The sequence below is a fragment of the Grammomys surdaster genome, unplaced genomic scaffold (genome assembly GCF_004785775.1).
Source record: "Grammomys surdaster isolate TR1022 unplaced genomic scaffold, NIH_TR_1.0 126035, whole genome shotgun sequence".
Taxonomy (NCBI): Eukaryota; Metazoa; Chordata; class Mammalia; order Rodentia; family Muridae; genus Grammomys; species Grammomys surdaster.
In genome coordinates, this window is record NW_021620848.1 from 588,117 (window position 1) to 607,571 (window position 19,455).

General features: G+C 34.3%; 1 protein-coding gene across 1 annotated transcript in view; it reads left to right on the forward strand.

Moving 5' to 3' along the window:
* Positions 1 to 19,455, forward strand: part of Lrp1b (LDL receptor related protein 1B) — a 1,533,520-nt gene that overhangs the window by 578,355 nt on the left and 935,710 nt on the right. The window contains exon 6 of the mRNA XM_028754677.1: positions 16,048 to 16,210. Coding sequence (XP_028610510.1) covers positions 16,048 to 16,210 — 163 coding nt within the window. The remainder of the gene's footprint in view (positions 1 to 16,047; positions 16,211 to 19,455) is intronic.

The window sequence follows — 19,455 nt, forward strand, 5'->3', positions numbered from 1 at the left end:
GAGAGTAGTAAAGAAAGGTGAATTTGGAACAATTGTTGAGGGTCAATGTGCTCAGAACACATTGTTCTAACTTTAAAAGAACTAATAAAAATGAAAAAAAAACCTTCAGACATTTGTACTGATGCTAATTTACTTTAAAACATTTGTGGAGATTTAAAAATAAATTAAATAAATAAATAAATAAATAAATAAATAAATAAAACACCCAAAGCAGCATTGAGTTAGGATTTTCCTTTACTGTCATCAACTGCAACAGACTCCTAACTGCCAAAGGGAAGATTATCTATCTCGATGTTCGGCAAATGATTTTTATGACATTTCATCAACTGAAGAAACAGAATTAGAGCCTAGAAGGAAGTTGTCTTTTAGTAGGCATATATAGTATCTTTAGAAGATGAGCAAGATAAAATGTTGCCGTAGGCTTTAAAGGCACATGCCTGTAGCTCCAGGAAGGGCTAGAGGCAGGAAGATGGAGAGTTTGAATTCATCTTGGGGTTTAAATTGAGCAAAGCAAGCTTGAGCAGCACAGTGAGACCTGGGCTCAAAGACCAGTAGTTTGATATGCAATTCAGTTGCAGGACACATTCCTAGCACGTGCTACTAGTGCTACAATTTATTTTTAAGAAAGAGCATAGTGAGAGAGTGTGGGAGTGGAGTTATTAGAGATTTCAGATCAGAGGAATAATATGTATGGAAAGTAATGAGAAGTCTGTAATTTAAAAGCCTTAAGATTCTTCAGTAGTATCTAGGGGATAATACAATTATAAAGAAAAATTAATATAATTATATAATATCTCCCTGGAGGGAAATGGCAACTCTGTATGGAACGTGTTGGCCGCTGTGGGAATGGAATGAACCTGGCCTCTTCTTTGAAATATATTAAAGTAGTATTGGCTTACAGCTTATGTTAGAAAACAAAATTGAGAGATAGAGAAGGTAGAGATGTGGGAAAAAGTCCAAAAGCCCAATCATCTATTGCATACCTTCCCGCAATCAAAAAGCAAGAACATCCACAGAGCAGGGATACCAGGGAAGTAGCTTATCATGCTTAACTACAAATCAATTCATACATTTCAGGTGGGCCTTTGTGACTACTCATAATTAAATATCTTCAATGTGCATGTCAATCACCTGTTATATATTTAAGAAATAAAATCAGAGCCCAGAAGTAGTCTTTCAATGGCCAAGGCAGTGGAAATGCTCTATAGTGACCCACTAAGTCTACACATCTCAGCCTTTAGTACACCTAGATTAATTTAGCATTGTAATGTTTGTGTCAAACACAGTCTCTCTTTATCAACTCACTTTGTTTCACATCAACAAAAGAAGTGAGTGAACACTTTCTGATATAGTTTATAGTGTCATATAACAATTCCATTTAATCACCTTATCAGTTCTGGACATTTTCAAATGTAGAATATATGGCTTTTTGCAAACTTGTTGCATTTAACACTGGAAACTGAAACGCAAGAGTTAAATATATATTCAAAATATATGCACAAAATATAAAATAAGAATAGAAAACTAGGTAGACATTATCTATACTGGGAATTTGCTGGTTTTCTATGAAGTCTTCTGATTTTCTACTTTGTTACATATATTCACCATTGCAGTAAATCTCTTTGAAAACACTGCTTCTGCCTCTTGAAAATGTAGAACCTTGCCACAGATTCTTCTCCTTTACCCACACAACGAGTAACCTGAAATTTTTAAATTCCTAAACACAGCTATCACTTTCATTGCCTAAATCTAGCCCCATAGACTTTCCCCTGAATACTGCAGATAATGTAAAAATGGGTTGTGTGTGAGGATGTACAAAGATGGCTCACTTGTAAGAGCTCTTTCAGAGGTCCCAGGTTCCATTTTAAAACACCACATGGAATCATCACTGTTTACAGATCCAATGTCAGAGGACCTAAAGGCCTCTGTGGGCACCAGGTACAGATCTGGTACATCGACAGTTGTGTGGCTGAAGCACCCATACATGTAGAAAGGGGCTGAACAAATTTTTTAAAAAAGAATGAAAGTGTGTGTATTTGTGTATATCCTTTATTGTGAGTCTTATATATCCTTTTTCTGTCAGTCCTCGATGAATATTGCAAACAAATTACTTTGAATGGTTTAATCTACAAATAAACAAAGAAAAAGAGATGAGACCCCTTATGACACAATTTTAGAAAAAAAAATGGTGGTGATTGAAATATAACTGAGCAGGACTAATGTTTCTCTGCCTTGCTAAGTTAGTGCAGGTGGCATGTAAAATTAAAGTAACCCAGGAAGACTAAATATTTAGAAACCCGGAGCACTTCTGAAGGTGGGGGCAAGAGATGAGATGAAGAATAAAGTAGTTGCCTATTGTGAGAATAACACTGAGTCTAGAGTCCCTATATCACCTCCACAGCAGGAATGCCTGACCTAGAGGAAAGAAGTTGCCCCAGATCCTGAGAGCTGAAAAGCCTGTACAGATTCCAAGGTTGGCTGCCAGGAAGCTGGACGAATGCCAAGTGAAAACAGCAGCATAGAATACTGAGATGGTTTTTCTATTTGAGAAAAGGTTTTAGACACTTTTGAAGGATTATGAAACAATAAATCTTGAAAAACTCTCCCGCATATACCAAGTAACTCTTTAAGAAACAAATTTTAAAGGAAGTACAACCATGCTAAAATCTTGCATTAACCAACAAAAATTGCAGTTGTAAATATTATTTTGAGTTTCTAATATTATTCTGAGTTTCTAAGACAGGTGTATGTGTGTGTGTGTGTGTGTGTGTGTGTGTGTGTGTGTGTGTGTGTGTGTGTGTGTAGTCTTAACTGTCCTGGAACAAGCTCTGAGGAACAGGATATCCTTGAACTTATAGAGATCTTCCTGTTTCAGTTTCTGCTGGTATTGGAGGCAAGCACTACCATTGCCCTGATAACAATATTAACAAAACATTGAGATGGAACAAAATGTGTATGTGTGAATATGTACATATATAAAAAGAAATAATAATAAAATAGTTTCTTTACACTTAGAGGTCAATGTATTACATATATATTTTAAGAACAACAGATGTAACATTATATATAGAATTATAAAAGCAAGTGTATACAATTTAAATAACTAAAAAGACTGGAGGAGCTAGGAAAAAATTAAACAGAAAATCCTATTTTCCACTGTAAGTCATGATAATATGTTTCTTTTTAAAGTATGGAAATGTATTGTATGATACCAAAAAAAGCATAGTTGCTGTGAAATTATGACATAAAATTATCCTACTAAAGCTTATATCCCACTTCGTATCTTTACTCATTCATTTGATTCTAGCCTTCTTGAGATTTCAAGTATCAACAATCTTCATGTCTTGGGATTCCCCAGATTTATTAGTTTTAGACAGAATTACTTTAGAATTAGAGAAAATTTTCCAGACAGGATGTGTTTATATTCATTGAGATTCATTTGTAAACATTTATTGGTTGTATTTTTATGGTTTACACATTGAAGCTATATAGCAGATATTTTGAAAGAGCTAAGCTGTTTATTCAATATAATAGTGACAAGTAGAGTCTAAGAAGTGTAAAAAATCTAAAATGTTCAGGAATCTGACAATGGTATCTATTGCTTATAACAAACTACCTGCCAGTTTGTAGCTTTACAACAGTAAATACCATCACCAAAGTTTTGGTTCATCATAAATTCATGAGTCTGACATGGAGATGTGCAACAGGCAGCATTCTGTTCTTTATTGGTACCAGGAATCCTAGCTTCTACGCATGGACCTGTGATTTGGTGGTAGTCACCACATGGCATAGCTGAAATAACAAAAATAAAATTACAAAGTGTTCTTGAATCATCATTAAATCTTACTTGGCTATTTCTACCAAATTCTGTTCATTAATGGCCTTTAGTCCCAGCAAAAATAGCAGACAAAGGTAGGTCTCTGTGAGTTTGAGCCTAGTCTGTTCTAAATAGGAAGTTCCAGCTTGTTAGAATGACACACTGAGTCACCATCACCAAAGAAATGCCTGTTCATTAAAGAAAAATCCTAAGAAATGGTTTTGATTTGTTTTTATTTAAGAGTATGAAGACCTATTGCTTGAATCATTTTTAATCAAATAAAATAATCATGTAACAAAGAATTTATGGACATTATTTACAAAAATGATCATGACTACCAAGTGTTTATTGTATCATTAATCAACTTGATGAATCCTTTTTAAAACACTCTACTGTAGAAATATCACAAGCAGTCACAAATTTATAAACTAAAATGTAGTCTTTTAATTCTATCTGAGACTAAAATGCTGTGTAATACTTCCTTCATTCCACCTTCTGCAACTCGTAAATTTAGACTCCTGATTTAATTCATGAGCATTTTCTAAATCTTATTTTTTATTAATAATAGGATAATACAGTGAGTGTTTGTAATTTTCTTTATTTTGATTACAAGCACTATTAAATTATTCAACATAAGCATGTTATGATGATTTTTATACAACTATATAATGTAATAATCATAGTATTTACCCTTCTTTCCTTTTCTTGAGAGCAACCACTCTCATAGATGTTACTGATCATTAATATAGCAAATCTTATAAAGGAAAGCATGTAATTGGGGCTAGTGTACAGTTTCAGAGGTTTTAACCATTAACATCATAATAGTAAGCATGACAACACACAGACAGACTTGATTCTGGAGAAGGAACTGAGAACTCTATATCCAGATTTTTAAACAAAAAAAGAGAGAGAGCCTCTGGGTCTGGCTTCAGTTTCTGGAATCTCAAAGTCCTCTTCCACAGCTACCCCAAGAAAGACACATCTCCTAATCCTTCTAAGTAGTGTTACTCTCTGATCACTAAGCACTCAAATACATGAGCCTATGGGGATCATTGTCATTTAAACCACCAAATATGTAATGAATGCCCATCAAAGATAAAGAAAGTATGAACTCTGTGTATTTTTCTGTCTGGTGGAAACACTTTCTGATTTATCAATTTATAAGATAATATTATTAAGAATAGAGTTTATTATTCAATTTAACAAATCAACTGTTTCTTTCCAAGAGGACTATATTAGCTATTAGATAAGTCTATTTGATAATGGTCCTCAGAATCATTGACATGCTATATTATTATCACTTTTATGAGTTTTCTAATAAAGATTTTTCTTTGTTCCCAATAATTTTAAAGGAAAATTTGCTCTATAAAACAGTACTGGAGTAATTTTAGTAATTTTGATACATTAGTCAAAATAGAAGAGCATTTGTGATACAAAAAAAATGGATATGGAATCTGGAAATTTCCATAAACCTAGTGCTCACAAATGGATTGGTTCCAGGGCATCTGGGCTTAGTAAATGCTGGCATGGCCACACAGTGTCTTCACACAACCATTCTTTGTTGTTGTTGTTGCTGATGTTGTTGTTGTTATTTTTGCTTTTGTTTTTTTAACTTTTATTTATTTACTTTTGCTTTTATATCATTTTAATTACATGCAAGTATTAAGGTCAATTCTAGGTTGAGGAACTAGAAATACAATACATGCAAATAGTCCAAGAACAAGCAAGACAATAAACAAAAATAGCCAAAGAACAAGCACGGCAATAAACAAAGTCCCATGATCACTCCCATGATCATTTATAAGGACTTATCAGGATGACCAAAATATCTAAGCCTACTTCCCTGTCCTAGCCCACAGTCATTTTCATGCCTGAAGCCTACTTCTTTGTTCTAGTCTAAGATTTAGATTCTAGCCTAAAATTACTTCTTTGTTCTAGCGTAAGATTTATATTCCTACCTAAAATTACTTCTTTGTTCAAGTCTAATGTCAGATTCCTGCCTGAAGCTCATTTCCTTGTCCTTGGCCAATGTCAGATTCCTGACAAGCAGCCCCCAAAGCTTTCCACATCTCCCCCTTTTTTATTTCATAAATAAGACTGAGCTGTCTTAGGTCATCCTGACAAGAATGCCTTTTTTACCTATCATGGAATATGCATTATCAAAAGCAATGCACTTATGACTTAGGTTGGTAAGGCTCTGTGCAGAATCTTATCTCTCTTTGGCTTTGCCAGCCTGTTAAATTAATAACTCTGTCTAGGGGCCCATTTTCAGTTTCAAGTCATGTAGTTTGTCTGCCAACATGTTGATATTGTTAAAGACAAGCTTTAACACGATGGATAGGAATAAAAGTATACCCAGGACAAAAGGGGCTAGCATAATCAAGCTATATATGCCATTCTTGTAGATTGACCGAAATGGAAATACTGACATCAAGCCATGGATAATTTTATCAGCAGTATCTGCAGCATCACAGCTCAGCAGAGCAGCATTCTTTAAATTCATAAGCTCACTATGCAGAGTTAAAATATCCATAGAGGTATTTGACTTATGCCAGATACCCCGCAAGTGTCTTTAAACTTTTTTGTAATTATAATGACTATCATTATAAATTTTAGAAGTAACACAACACCATTGGTATTTGGCATGACACTCGAGATGGCTCCTTACTCTTAAACTCTGAACCTCCTTCCAATACTTTGAATAGGATAAAGAGCATCAATCTGTTTTTCCAAATGAAATCCCCTTGCATACTCAATACATTAGCAACATTTTTTTGCTAAATGATTAACAAAAGTTAATCATTAACTTCTTGTGTCAAAGCAATTGCAGCACCAGTGGTGCTAGAAATTAATGTAATTAAAGCTATTATACCAGCAATAATCGAGTCCACTACCGTCTTGATCTGCTTAAAGCCTGACTCACTTCTTCCAGTACTTGCAAGCTTTTTTCAGAAAACCAACGTTCTGTAATACTCAGGGCAATAAAACAAACGCTGGTTGATATACCCCCATAACAGAAATGCATGGTTTCAACACACTAACACAATTAGAAAGTGTACAATCAAGACACCTTACATTAAATACTGAAGAAGAAACAAAAGTAATTTTAACTTGACAATTGAAAGAGGCTTAGTGATTCACTAATCATTCTTTCACATGAACATTTCTTCTGATTCTTTCACCAATCCTTTTCTTGGAAGGCTGAACATCATCTACAATTGGACCTAAAAACTAGTAAGCTCACTTTTACTAATTGCCTCTTTAAAGATTGTTCTTCCAAATGTAATGAATTATTGAAATACTGAGTATTGAAATCATAAGAGAAAACTTTGAATATATATATAATTCAATTCATAACACTTAATATACATAATATACATATAGTTCAATTCAATGCACTTTTAGAAGACTTAAAATGTTTAAGTCACTTACTCACAATTCAAGTAGTATATGATATACCTTATTACATCAGAGGAAATTGTATGCATCATTTTTATCAGAGTTGAGTTATCACATCATTATCCCTCTTCTCTTGATTTTATATTTTATTTAATCTGCACTGAATTAACTGTTAAACTGTTAACCTTAACTCATAATATATAATTAATAAGATTTTGGAGAGATGATAATGCTATGTGTGACTAATGTCCTTCAAAGATGATGCAGGTGTAAGCTTGAGGCTTATCATTTGTGCGTGGGGAGAATTATTTGCAATTTAAAAACATAGCTATAATTTTGTTCATGGAAAATTTAACCTTCAAAATGCTTTCTGTAGTCCTTTATTATTTTTCAAATTTGAAAATATTATTGACAGTTACCATGTGTTTCACAAAGTAGATGACCAACCTGTTTAGCTATTGTCAAATAAATAGAAAAGTTCTTAATAATTTTTAGCAGTTAAAAAAAATTATAAATTACCAAAATCAGAATCATGTCAAGGAAACAATGAAAGCAAATTCTGCCTGATCTTTAGCTGATGAAAAGACAAATCAAACAAATGTAATAAAACATTCAAAAGTTTGTTCTGTAAAATGCAAGAGGCATCTTATTAGATAGTAAGTGGTATTTTTTCTTTATCCTTAGACAGTTATCTTAAAATAATCTAATGAGCTTTCTTCTGGTTTAGCAAACTAAAAATCAATTACTTAATATGTTTCTGGAAAAATTATCTATCTTCTAATATGTTCAAATTGTTTCCGCAATTCTGGAGAAGGAGAAATAATTTAGACTTAATAATGTGTTGCCAAGCTTCTAGGAAGCAGAGCATAACAGAAGAAATTAGGCGAGAAGATAGGAGAGGAACAGAGGACAGGTGAGAAGAGAAAGAGAACAGGGGTGGGTTACAGGAACTACCTGTGGTTTGGGAAGCATTTAAATGCATAAATTTAAACTGCCTACCTACCACCTGTGCACCAGACACAGGAGTGTTGATTCTGTGACATCAGAAAGTGAAACTGAATCAGAGCACAGCGTGTACTCCTAGTAACCTGAAATGACATGTAAAAGGCAACTAAAGCAAGAACATATTTACAGCCAAAGAATGAAATAGAGAACCAGAAAAAGATTTCCCTTTTAGAATTAAGCAATGCAAATAAATCACATCTACCTAGCAGCAAAGGAGAAAAGCATGAAAGGCTACTTACAGACACCATTGAGGAGTGTTGCTTGCTGGCTTCTTTCCCATGGTTTCCTTGGTTTTTCTTATGCCTCCCTGGACCACTTCCCCTGGGCGGCACCTCCCATAGTAGTCTGTGCCACCCCACATCAATTATTAATAAAGAATATGGCTTAAAGAGTTATCTAAAGGCAATCTAAAGGAGGTATTTTCTCAATTGAGCTTCCTCTGCCCAGAAAACTGTAGCTTAGGTCTACTAGACTAAATAAATAAATAAATAAATAAATAAATAAATAAATAAATCATCTAGGACAGGGTCATTTCACATGTGTGCTTAATGGAAGTTCTATGCCTGAACTATGATACCTGAGAGTACACATGACATGTGTGAGAGCCCTGGTATGCTCATTGGATCCAGTGCTGTTTCTAGGTATATACCATGTTCATTTATATGGCAGGTTTAGAGTTTATGTGTGAACCAAGAACTGAGGTGTATGCTTTAGAGATAAGATATATAGCTTACTACATCTAGTACTGTTAGTGACTTTTCTCTCTTCTTTGGGCTCTAAGAAAAATGTCTAACTTCATTTACTGTTGTCAACTTATACTTTAGTTTTCTAGATAGTTACAAGATAGTGGAATTTTTCCATTACTTATTGAAAAACTCAGCACTTGAAAAATTTCTGCTTAATGAAAAATCCTGTTCTAGGAAATTTACATCCTCCTTTACGATCCTCCAATCCTTACCTATCCCTACATGATCTTTACTTGCAAGGATGTAATAGAAAAGGGAAAGAATTTTAGGTTGAAGAGGTGAAGAATGAATGGCACCAATGGAGAAATTCCAGACTACTACTTCTTTGCAAACAATGAAGGGAAAGTTTTGTTCAATTGCAGGGATTAAAGGAATGGACCAAAGTATATGTGTGTGTAGAGGACTGAAGATTGGAATGGTGTAGGAAGGTTGGGTTGCAGGTCTTTGACAGGGTTTTAAAGCATGTTTTCTGTTTTGAGAATATATGCTAACCTAGACAGTCAGAGGTTGCTTCTATTAGATTTGAGTTCCATTATATATAAACATCATGTTTTGCAATCAAGTTGAGATATTGCAGTAGAGTGGTGATCAGAAAAAATAAAAATAAAAACAACTACAGCAATAAAACACCACATTTTTAAAGAAGGGATAGAGAATCTTGAATGAAGTATTAGGTAGTTAAGATTGTATGCTTCTTTTCCAGAGGAACAGTGTTAGATTTCCAGTACCTAAGTCTGGTCAGGTCAACAGCTTATGAGTTTGTCTTTTATTAATTTGCAGGAATACCAACAGTAGCATCATTCTCTCCTCCAGTTTGTTTTTGTATTTTGAGGAAGTGTCATATCGGTGCTCATAAATTTGAGGCTAGAATTGTGAGTTTAAGGTGTTCATGATGACATTTAATAAAGAATACTTACTGTGTTAAGGATTCGAATCTGTGTCTGCCCTTTGTCATGTGGTATTCCCTGTCTCACACCTACAAAACCAGTAGAGGAGAGGAACATGAAACTTCTAAATCCATCTTAAAATCCAAAGTAGACACTTTTGTTAAAAAAAAAAAGCATAAGATAGCAAGAGAAAAGCAAAGCAATTTTTTAATTTTGTTTTTATTAGAGTATATATTTTGGACTACAGGTAAAGTTCATAGAAAATATTATCTAAGTAAGTCATGGAGCTTGTGTTTCTACCCATTTATTCTCTCCTTTCAACCATCCCCTGAGTTCACTGGGGGGTCTACATATGAGAAGAAAAAAATGTGACATTCATCTTTCTGAGTGTTGTTTATTTTCCTTTCTATGGTAATTCCAGTTCTAAACATTTCCATCAAATTTGATGTTCTTTTGATGGCAGGAAATAAAGACTACTCCATTGTCTTTGAATATTCCTCTCATAATCCTGTTGTAAGATACTGTCTATGCTATTTCCATGACATGGCTTGTGTAAATGGCAATGCCCTAGGCACAGAGGTGCAATTATTGCTGTCCTTTACTGACTTGTACTTTGTTGAGTATATTCTCTAAAATTGTAAAGCTGGGTTATGTTGTAGTTTCTTTGTCTCTATCTGTCTGTCTATCTGTCTGTCTGTCTTTATTTTCTTGAGAAATTTTCAAAGTATATATGTGAATTTTTATCCCTATTAGCAGTGTATATGGAGTCTTTTTCCATGTATCCTCATCTGTATTTGATGTTATGTGGTTTTTTAAGTGAAATGGAATCTCGATGCAGTTTTGATTTTAATTTCTCAATACAAGTATATTAAATTAACTCTCCATTAAATGAGAATTTTTAGAAATTTAGTAATAAGATAAATCTGGTGGCACATACCTCTAATCACAGAATTTTGGAGGCCAGATGCGTTAGGTCATCAAGACTTTGCCTCAAACAACAACAAAGGGAGACCCAGGGACAGCACACTTCCAAATTATTTGCTTCTGTATCCTCAATTTAATATTGACTTGAATTTAGACAACACAGGATGCTACAATAATATTGGGAGGAGCATCTGTCAAGAGTCTCCTTGACCTTTCTTTGTAATATTCCTTCCTTCCAGCTACAGACAGAACTCCTCTGGAGTGGAGGAAGGTCTTATGACCTAGTAATAAAAAAGGAAGGTCAGAGAATTTTATTATAAGCAGTTTCTATATTAAAAAAACATAGAATGTTGGAGCAATATTTTTAAGGTTCTTTTTGAAATGTTTTAATTGAAACAGAATAACACCATTCCCCCATCCATTTATGAGTTACTTCAGAAAGAAAGTTTTGTCCTTATGATTTCTGCCTTTAGAAAAAGTGGTTCCTATCTCTGTGATTCATTTTTGTGTAATTAAGAGGGGCAAAAAGCAATGATATGGAGAAAGAGAATGTTTTTGAGGTCTTTTTGTCTCCTTTAGTTCAAAGCACTCTATAGTTTGTCCTTTTCTAGTTATTAATATTCTTTGTGTTTTTCTATTTAATAACTTGCTTGCTTACAGACTATGTCTAATTACTGAAACTCTACAATTTAAATACAAATTATACTAAAGACAGAAGGAAATTCCAGACATAGAAAAAGAAACTAACCAACTCTCACAATCACTAAGCATTCTGCTAATTAGACGTTTTCTTTGAGATCTCACTGTCTCTTTCACTGAAAAGAATCTTTGGGAAGTGATGAAGTACTGACAGGTGTGAATTTTGCCATACTGCAACTCTTTTGTCTAAAATTATAGTTGCACATACTGAAGCCACCAGCTTTACAGTTTAAGGGATGGGTGGATGACTGAGCCTGGCACATACCAGATCTCTAATCAAACTGTCTGGAATGGCTTTGGTGCTGAACTGCGGTTGATAGAATAATGCAAGCCTACTTTGAATGACAGAACAGCCTCCTGGTCCTGATTTCCTGAGACAAAAAAAAAAATAATTGAGACTTTTTAATATCCTGAGTGCTAGACTGACTGAGGAAAAATAAGGTTTCTGGTAGCTGTGGAAATACTTACATGTTTATTGTTGCATAAAATCCATATAATCTGAGTCAGACTGTTTCTGATAGGCTGCAAATTTGTGTCCAGTGACTTGTAATATCTAATTTCTTCTTATCCTTGTAGGACATGATAGAAATTATCACAAAATTCCTGCTGTCTTTCTTTTATCTTTCTGATGATCACCATTATGAAAGATAACACTGAGCTGGGTGGTGGTGGCACACGCCTTTAATCCCAGCACTTGGGAGGCAGAGACAGGCGGATTTCTGAGTTCGAGGCCAGCCTGGTCTACAAAGTGAGTTCCAGGACAGCCAGGGCTACACAGAGAAACCCTGTCTCGAAAAACCAAAAAAAAAAAAAAAAAAAAAAAGAAAGATAACGCTGGTATGGCTGTTAGTTTTAGTCTCTCTACTGAGAGTACATCATAACTGAAGTAGCTAATCCTGATTAAGATTCCTGGAGCATAATATTGAAAAAATGTAAGATTACAGATGAAGGCTCTTAGTGGGGAAGGTAGAAACACAAAATCTACAGCTCTTACTTCAAATGGAAAAAGGGAGAGATTATTGTGTAGAAAAATATGAATGGCCATATCCCAGGAACACAAATCCAAATTCCCAAGTACCATGTCACAATGCACTTATACTTTTGTGGAGTTTTATCATGACAGAACAAATGTAGCTTTGAGAGCACAGTTCAAATACATTGGTGGGAATAGACAGTACCTGGATTGCAGCAAAATGGAGTAATCTCTGCTATAGGCCACTGCTGCTGCTGATTAGTTTCATAGTTTTGAGTTGGTAGATGTTATGGATGTGTAGATCTAAAGAGATTTATTTGTTAGTTATATGGACATTAATCAAATGGGAAGCAGGCAATAAATTACTATGTAGAGATTAAGATAACCCAAGATAATGTGGCTAAGAACCTGCAATATTCCAACTTTAACAATATTGATATTTTCCTTAGTTACTCGTCTTTGTAGAACGTATAATATAAGTAAATGTTTTTCCAGAAATTTACATCAATACAGGACATTTTTTTTCTATGTGGTTAAGTTTCTTCATTATAAAACATATGCAACTTTGAGCAACAAAAGAGATTCACAATAGAAAAGCACACAAATCTATTTAAATGACAGAGAAGCTATTCAAAGAACTGAAGACATGAGTGTTTTTATATTAGGTCTATGGGCCAAAGGAAGTCACGAAAAGACATGATGGGCAGATCTGTTCACTGAAGATAGTAAAGTTCAGAAAACCTAGCAATGAGATCCTTCTAAGAGTTTATTCTTTTTTTGGAACACAGATAATTCTTTCCACTGAGAATAGAGATTGTACCTCTTCCTTTGGTGGCTTTTAGCCTGCTTCAGATGATGTGTGTCAGAAAGCCCTCTTGTTCCTCAAATTCTGTCAGCATTAAATATCAAATATGTATGTGTAGCTTTTCTACTTTACTTTTTTTGTTGCCATGATAAAATAAATTAACTATAGCAACTTGAAGAGGAAAGTTTTTTTTTTTTCCGCTTACATCATTTATCATTCAGAGAAGCTCAAGAGTTTGAAATGGAAACCACAGTCCATCATTGAGTGAACCTAATGCAGAAACTCAAACAGAAGCAGAGATAAGAGCCACAGAAAAATGCTGCTTACTGACTTGCTTCTAGATTCCTGTTCAGCTTCACTTCCTATACAGCTCCAATCCAACTTCTTAGGAATGGTAACATACTGTAGGCTGGGCAGCCTTAAATCAATTAGGAATCAGGGAAAATGAATCATAGACATACCGATAGGCCAATTTGGGGGAAAAAATTACTCAATTGAGGGTCCTTCTTCCCAGGTATATCAAGTTGATCCTGATTGGCCACAGTAGTGCCATACCCATTAATCACATCACACCAAGTAGTCAATTGACCAAATATACTTATGAAGTCTAAGGGAAGGCGTATCGAAAAATCTACCAGGTCCTTCTTAGGTATTGCTTTACTTTGTACAGTTTGAAGTCACTCTGAGCAACATGAATCAAATGAGTACCATAAGATGTTTTACCAGATACAGAATTTGAGACACTATTCTCCTACATTTTATTATAACATGTTACTGCTATTCTTTTATTTTATTGTCAATTGTTAATTTTCTCATTTGTTTGGTGTATAGATAAATTGCCATTTATAGCAGAAGTGTGTGATATAAAGAGACAAATAAAATATTGATGGGATTCGGTTCTATGATATTAGCAAATCATCACTGAGTCCTTGGGATGTTTCCTGAAACATAAGTAGGATGACAGTTATCTACAAGAGTTAAAAGCATGGAAGCCTAGACTGAAGATGAATCCAAGTTTTATTTGTAGTATTATTAAATGAGCCAAAGCAGTACTAGTAGTCTAGAAGCAGTCACGGAAATTGGTATCCATAAGTACTTTTCCTTATATTGGGATTTTAGGGATTGGTAAGGCCAGGGGGGATACAAAAGGGTCTGATGTACCTAAGATGGCCATAACTTACTATACAGCCAAAACTAGTCTTAACTTCTCATCCTCCTGCTCCTACCCCTCCAGTACTATTATTATCAACATACATAATCATCCCTGGATTATGTAATGCTGCATATTGAACCCAGAAATTTTTTTTGAAAGAGTCATTCTACAATGAGCAACATCCCCAGCTCATTTTGAATTTAGTTAGTTTTTGCATATTTAAAAAATATTAACAAGAGAATTGTGGAAGAGTTATAAGAATTTAATATCTCATAGTTATAATGTATCATTGTAATTATTTTTCTATTAACTATGAATTGCATACTACAGATTTATAATCCTATATAAAACTATGTTACAAACTACAATATAAGGCTGGTGAAAGTATAAAATAAAAAATATTCAAATAAAACGTATATACCTTAATGTGGCTGATCTGTCCATAGTATCTGTTAGCAATCAGTATTATTTTAACTTGAAATGGAATTAATTAAAGTGAAATGTATTGATGTTTTATTATACCAGATATAAAAGCGAAATTTTAATAAAGATGGTGACTACCTCATTAGATAGTGCAGATATGAAATAGTTTCCTCCTCATTATATAACATGGTATTAGAATATTGGGGAAAATAATCCTTGATTAAGCTTTTTTCTTTCTTTCTTTTTTTTTTCAGTGCCTAAGTATGCCACTGAAGGAATCTGTAATCTTGCCTTAATTTTATTTTAAAATATTGGGATTTTTCTTTAGGCAAGGATAGCATAAAGCTGTCTTTTATTATAATTTCTATATATTTTCTATTCTATGTTAGGTTGTATTGTTTGAGAAATATATATATATATATATATATATATATATATATATGTATATATATATATGCATATAATGTGTTTTGATCAAACTCCTCTTCATTCCTTTATCCTCCAATTAATCTACTATACATCCCTTTCTATCTCTTTCTGATGTAGTTCATTTTTCAATCTTATGAGTCTGCTTAGGGCTGCTTGTATGCTCATGTGTGTAGTATCAAATTCTGGAGCATAGGTATCCTTTCAGGAGCCACATCCCTAAAGAAACAGATTTGCCTTGCAAAGGAGCCATAAGTTTCCAATAGCCCACAGATTATGAAGGGTCTTTATTAGTGCCTGCCCCATCCATACTGGGATTTGGGCTGAACTGGTCTTGTACAGTATCTCTGAATTCATTGCCCAATAGCCATTTCATGCTCAGCAAGAATTAGTTTTCTGCCTGATTCTTAAAAATCACTCTGCCTTCCTCTGCAGTGATTTCTGAACCTTGAAGGAAAGGGGACTGAAATAGATGACCATTTTAGATCAGAGCACTACATAAACTCTTATTCTTTGTACCTTTGACCACTTGTGGGTCTCTGTGTTAATCAACATTGTATTAGTCATGTTCTCTAGAGTCAAAAAACATATTAAATGTATAAACACACACACACACACACACACACACACAGAGAGAGAGAGAGGATTTATTGATTTATTGGAAATACACAAAAGAAACAACTTATATTTAAACTGTTTTCTGTGTTGGCTTTGTCAGACTTGTGTATTCTGGCTATAATGTGAGGTTTACATCTGTGACTGAGTTATTCTGCATGTGTATTTTTTTCAGATGTGGAACAAATGGCAATTGACTGGCTTACCAGAAATATCTACTTCTTGGACCCTGTCAGTGACCGGATCTTTGTTTGTAATTTCAATGGCTCTGTGTGTGTCACCCTGATTGAATTGGAGCTTCACAATCCTAAGGCCATAGCAGCAGATCCCATTGCAGGGTAAGAACGTCAACTTCAGCATGCCTGGTTGGAAAATATTCTTATGAAAAATGGATAAAGTCTAACAGAAGGGTTTGTAGAAAGTAAGACTTTAATATTATTTAAAAAGAAGTGTTGACCAGCATTGCAGGAAGAGAAAGCAACTCTACATAAAGTCATACCACAGACCTAGCCTAATATACCAACAACCTTACCTTTACCCAAAATTGCCTGTGGTCTCCAAAGAACCTCAATATAGTACTATTAGGTTAAAGATAGAAAATATTGAAGATTTTCAAGGAACCTTAGAGTTGGCAAATTTCACAAAGGCTCCTTGAAAGACACTCTCTTTACTGACTTGAATCACCATAGCATTTAAGATATACAATCAAATTACAGTATAGGTTCAAGGGTACTCCAAATTAAGGATATCTTTGTTAGTTCAGACTATTTTTAAGTAAATATTAATATTTATACCTAATAATATTATAATATTAGTAACCTCAGCAGGATCCATTTATATATTTTGGTTTTTTAAATTTGTGACTTACTACATTGGTTTAAAAACAGTCCTTATAAAACATTCTTTTTAATAATAAAATTATTAATCATTTACAAATAGTTTACTACTTGTCAAAATATGATCACAAATATTTAAACTCCTATGAACCTTGTTCATATATTGGGAAAGTCTACTTAGACACAATTCCCATATTTCCCAAACATGGCAGAACAACAGAAAGGGAAGCAACAAAGAGATTCAGGCAGTTTCCAAACTCCCCTGTTCACCAGTGTGAGCCAAGGAGACTGTGGCATCAAAGGCATACAGTGCTCCTTTAGTTGAAAGAACTGTTGGTGTTGAATATGTAAATTGTAGCAGATTGAAAAATTGGAATTTTTCTCTTCCTGTCATTTCCATAGTCCTCAGGCATTTCGGCTGAAATGTCTTATGGAACTTATCATAAACTGCCATAAGCCTCCATTCAATAAAGGGGAAAATATTTACTGAAGAAGCAGCTGTCATCCATATGTGGACTTTTGTCACTCTTTACTTAAAGTCTGATTGAATATTAAGATGCATCATCACAATGGTTCTGATTTTGACAAGAACAGCTTGCACGTAAGAACTTTGCTAGGAAGCCTGTGTAACATAATTCTTGAATGAGGCACTATTTGTGTTTGCAGCAGATGGTTACTTCACTGCAGCGATGCTTCAAAAGGCATTAGTAAAAGAAGTTGTATTTAAACAGATTTGTTTGGGTGGTTGGATAAGGGTAGTAAGAAAGAACTCAGATTTGCAAGCTTGCGTTCAGCATTCTTTTGGCATCCTTTTTAGAAATGTGGGACCTTGCAAATTTTTCTCAGATGGTGTTAACTGAATCTCAAATTGACCTTCAGATAGCCTTGTCCACCTTGTATATATAAATGTTGAGAGGTGAACCTGATGCTTTCTTCCTTTCTCCTCACACATTCTTTGCCTTTCATAAAAACAGAGATCATATGACTCTTTTCAATAAAGTTGCCAACTGAAATGTAGCATAATATGAATGTCATCTCTCATTCTTAGCAACAGCATACTTTATGTTTGCAGTCAACTTATTTCTCTCTGTCATTATGAGAAAGAGCCATATTTTGTCATTTTGTCAACAGAATTAGATGTAGGAAGCCCCGTACTGTTTGCACACATTCTCTGATGGGTTCCTTGGGGCCTGGTAACTGCTTAAATGTAATTTTGCTGTGTGCCATTTGTCACAATAGGAGGTCTGGTATTTTTTTTTTATTGGTATGGTCTGACTCTCACTCAGTTTTTCCGTCATGATCACAGATAGCAAAGCAAGAAGTGCTTTGCTAGTGTGTGAGTAGATACAGTTTGCAGCTGAATATGTCAGCTCAGCTCTACTTGTGTGTAAATAGCCTTCTGGATGAAAGCACAGTGAAGCAGGGGAAAATTAGGACAACATCCACAGTAGGACTTGCATTGGAGAGAATATTTATATGTGAGCTATAAATAGAGAAATATTATGCTATTAACATTTTTATTATTTCTACTTCTTCAGGGAAATATGCCTTTCGCTCAGAATGTTCTAATTGTTCAGAGATAGCAGAATATCAGAATATATCAATCATTTGACCAGACTCTCAAGTCCTGACCTGAAGAGGCTTGGCACACAATCAGAATAGGCTTATGTCTCAAAGACCATGTAGAAGGAACACTATTTTTTGGAAGTGTCTGTGATTTGACTCTTCTCCCTTCTTTTTGATTTGTACCTCACAACCATTCCAAAATTTGCAGCGTTATCTTTCAAATTTTATTCTCTGTTGGTTTTAGTTCTTTAAGGTTTGGATACAAAAGACAAATGTTGTATAGACTCCCCTTATGCCTGGAACCAATCATAACAAATATGCCGAAAAGATGTTTTTAATGATGTATGTTTGTGGTCTTTGATTTTAATTACTTATTTGAACTCACTATTTCAGGCTATTTTTTAGAGAAATTTCCCAAGACTTTCCTCCTCTTTTCAAAATTTCTGCAGTATCTCCTTGCAATGACTCATTGATAATGACCCATTTCTGAGGAAAATTAGAATTGGAAGGTGGCCCAGAGGTCATCCACCCAACATTAAAAATAGCCAGTCTTTCAGCTGGCCACTAGGATTCTGTGTGTCTTATGCTTCAGAACTACATCTTACCCCATCATAGACCGCATTTCATTTCCAACAGATTCTTTCTGCTAAAAAGTCTCCTCTAAAGGTTGATTTCTTATAGACTACATTTATTTATGATAAGATATCGATGAATAAGAAACAAACAGGAAAAATAAGATATCTGCTAAGAATTAAAACAAAGTGGGTTTAGGGCATTGGAGGGGCAACGCATAGCAGCTAGCCATAGATATGAGAATGGCGGGAAGAAAACATTTTCCTCATTATTGCTACATACATAAGTACTTTTATTTTAAGTTTTATTACACAGTAAATTTTACATAGGATACAAAGAGTTTGATAATTTCTTTCCAGTGTAGGTTGTACATGAAAAATAATTGTTTCACATTTTTCTTCTTTTATTGGGAACAATTTCTTATATAATATATTCTAATTATGCCCTCCAACAACTCCCAGATCTTCTGACCTCTTTGTACGCCCAACTCCAAGGTCTCTCTCTCTCTCTCTCTCTCTCTCTCTCTCTCCCTTTCTACCTACATCCCTCTCTCTCTTCTCAAACAGGCAAACAGAAACTCATTGAGAAATATTAACACAAAAAAACCA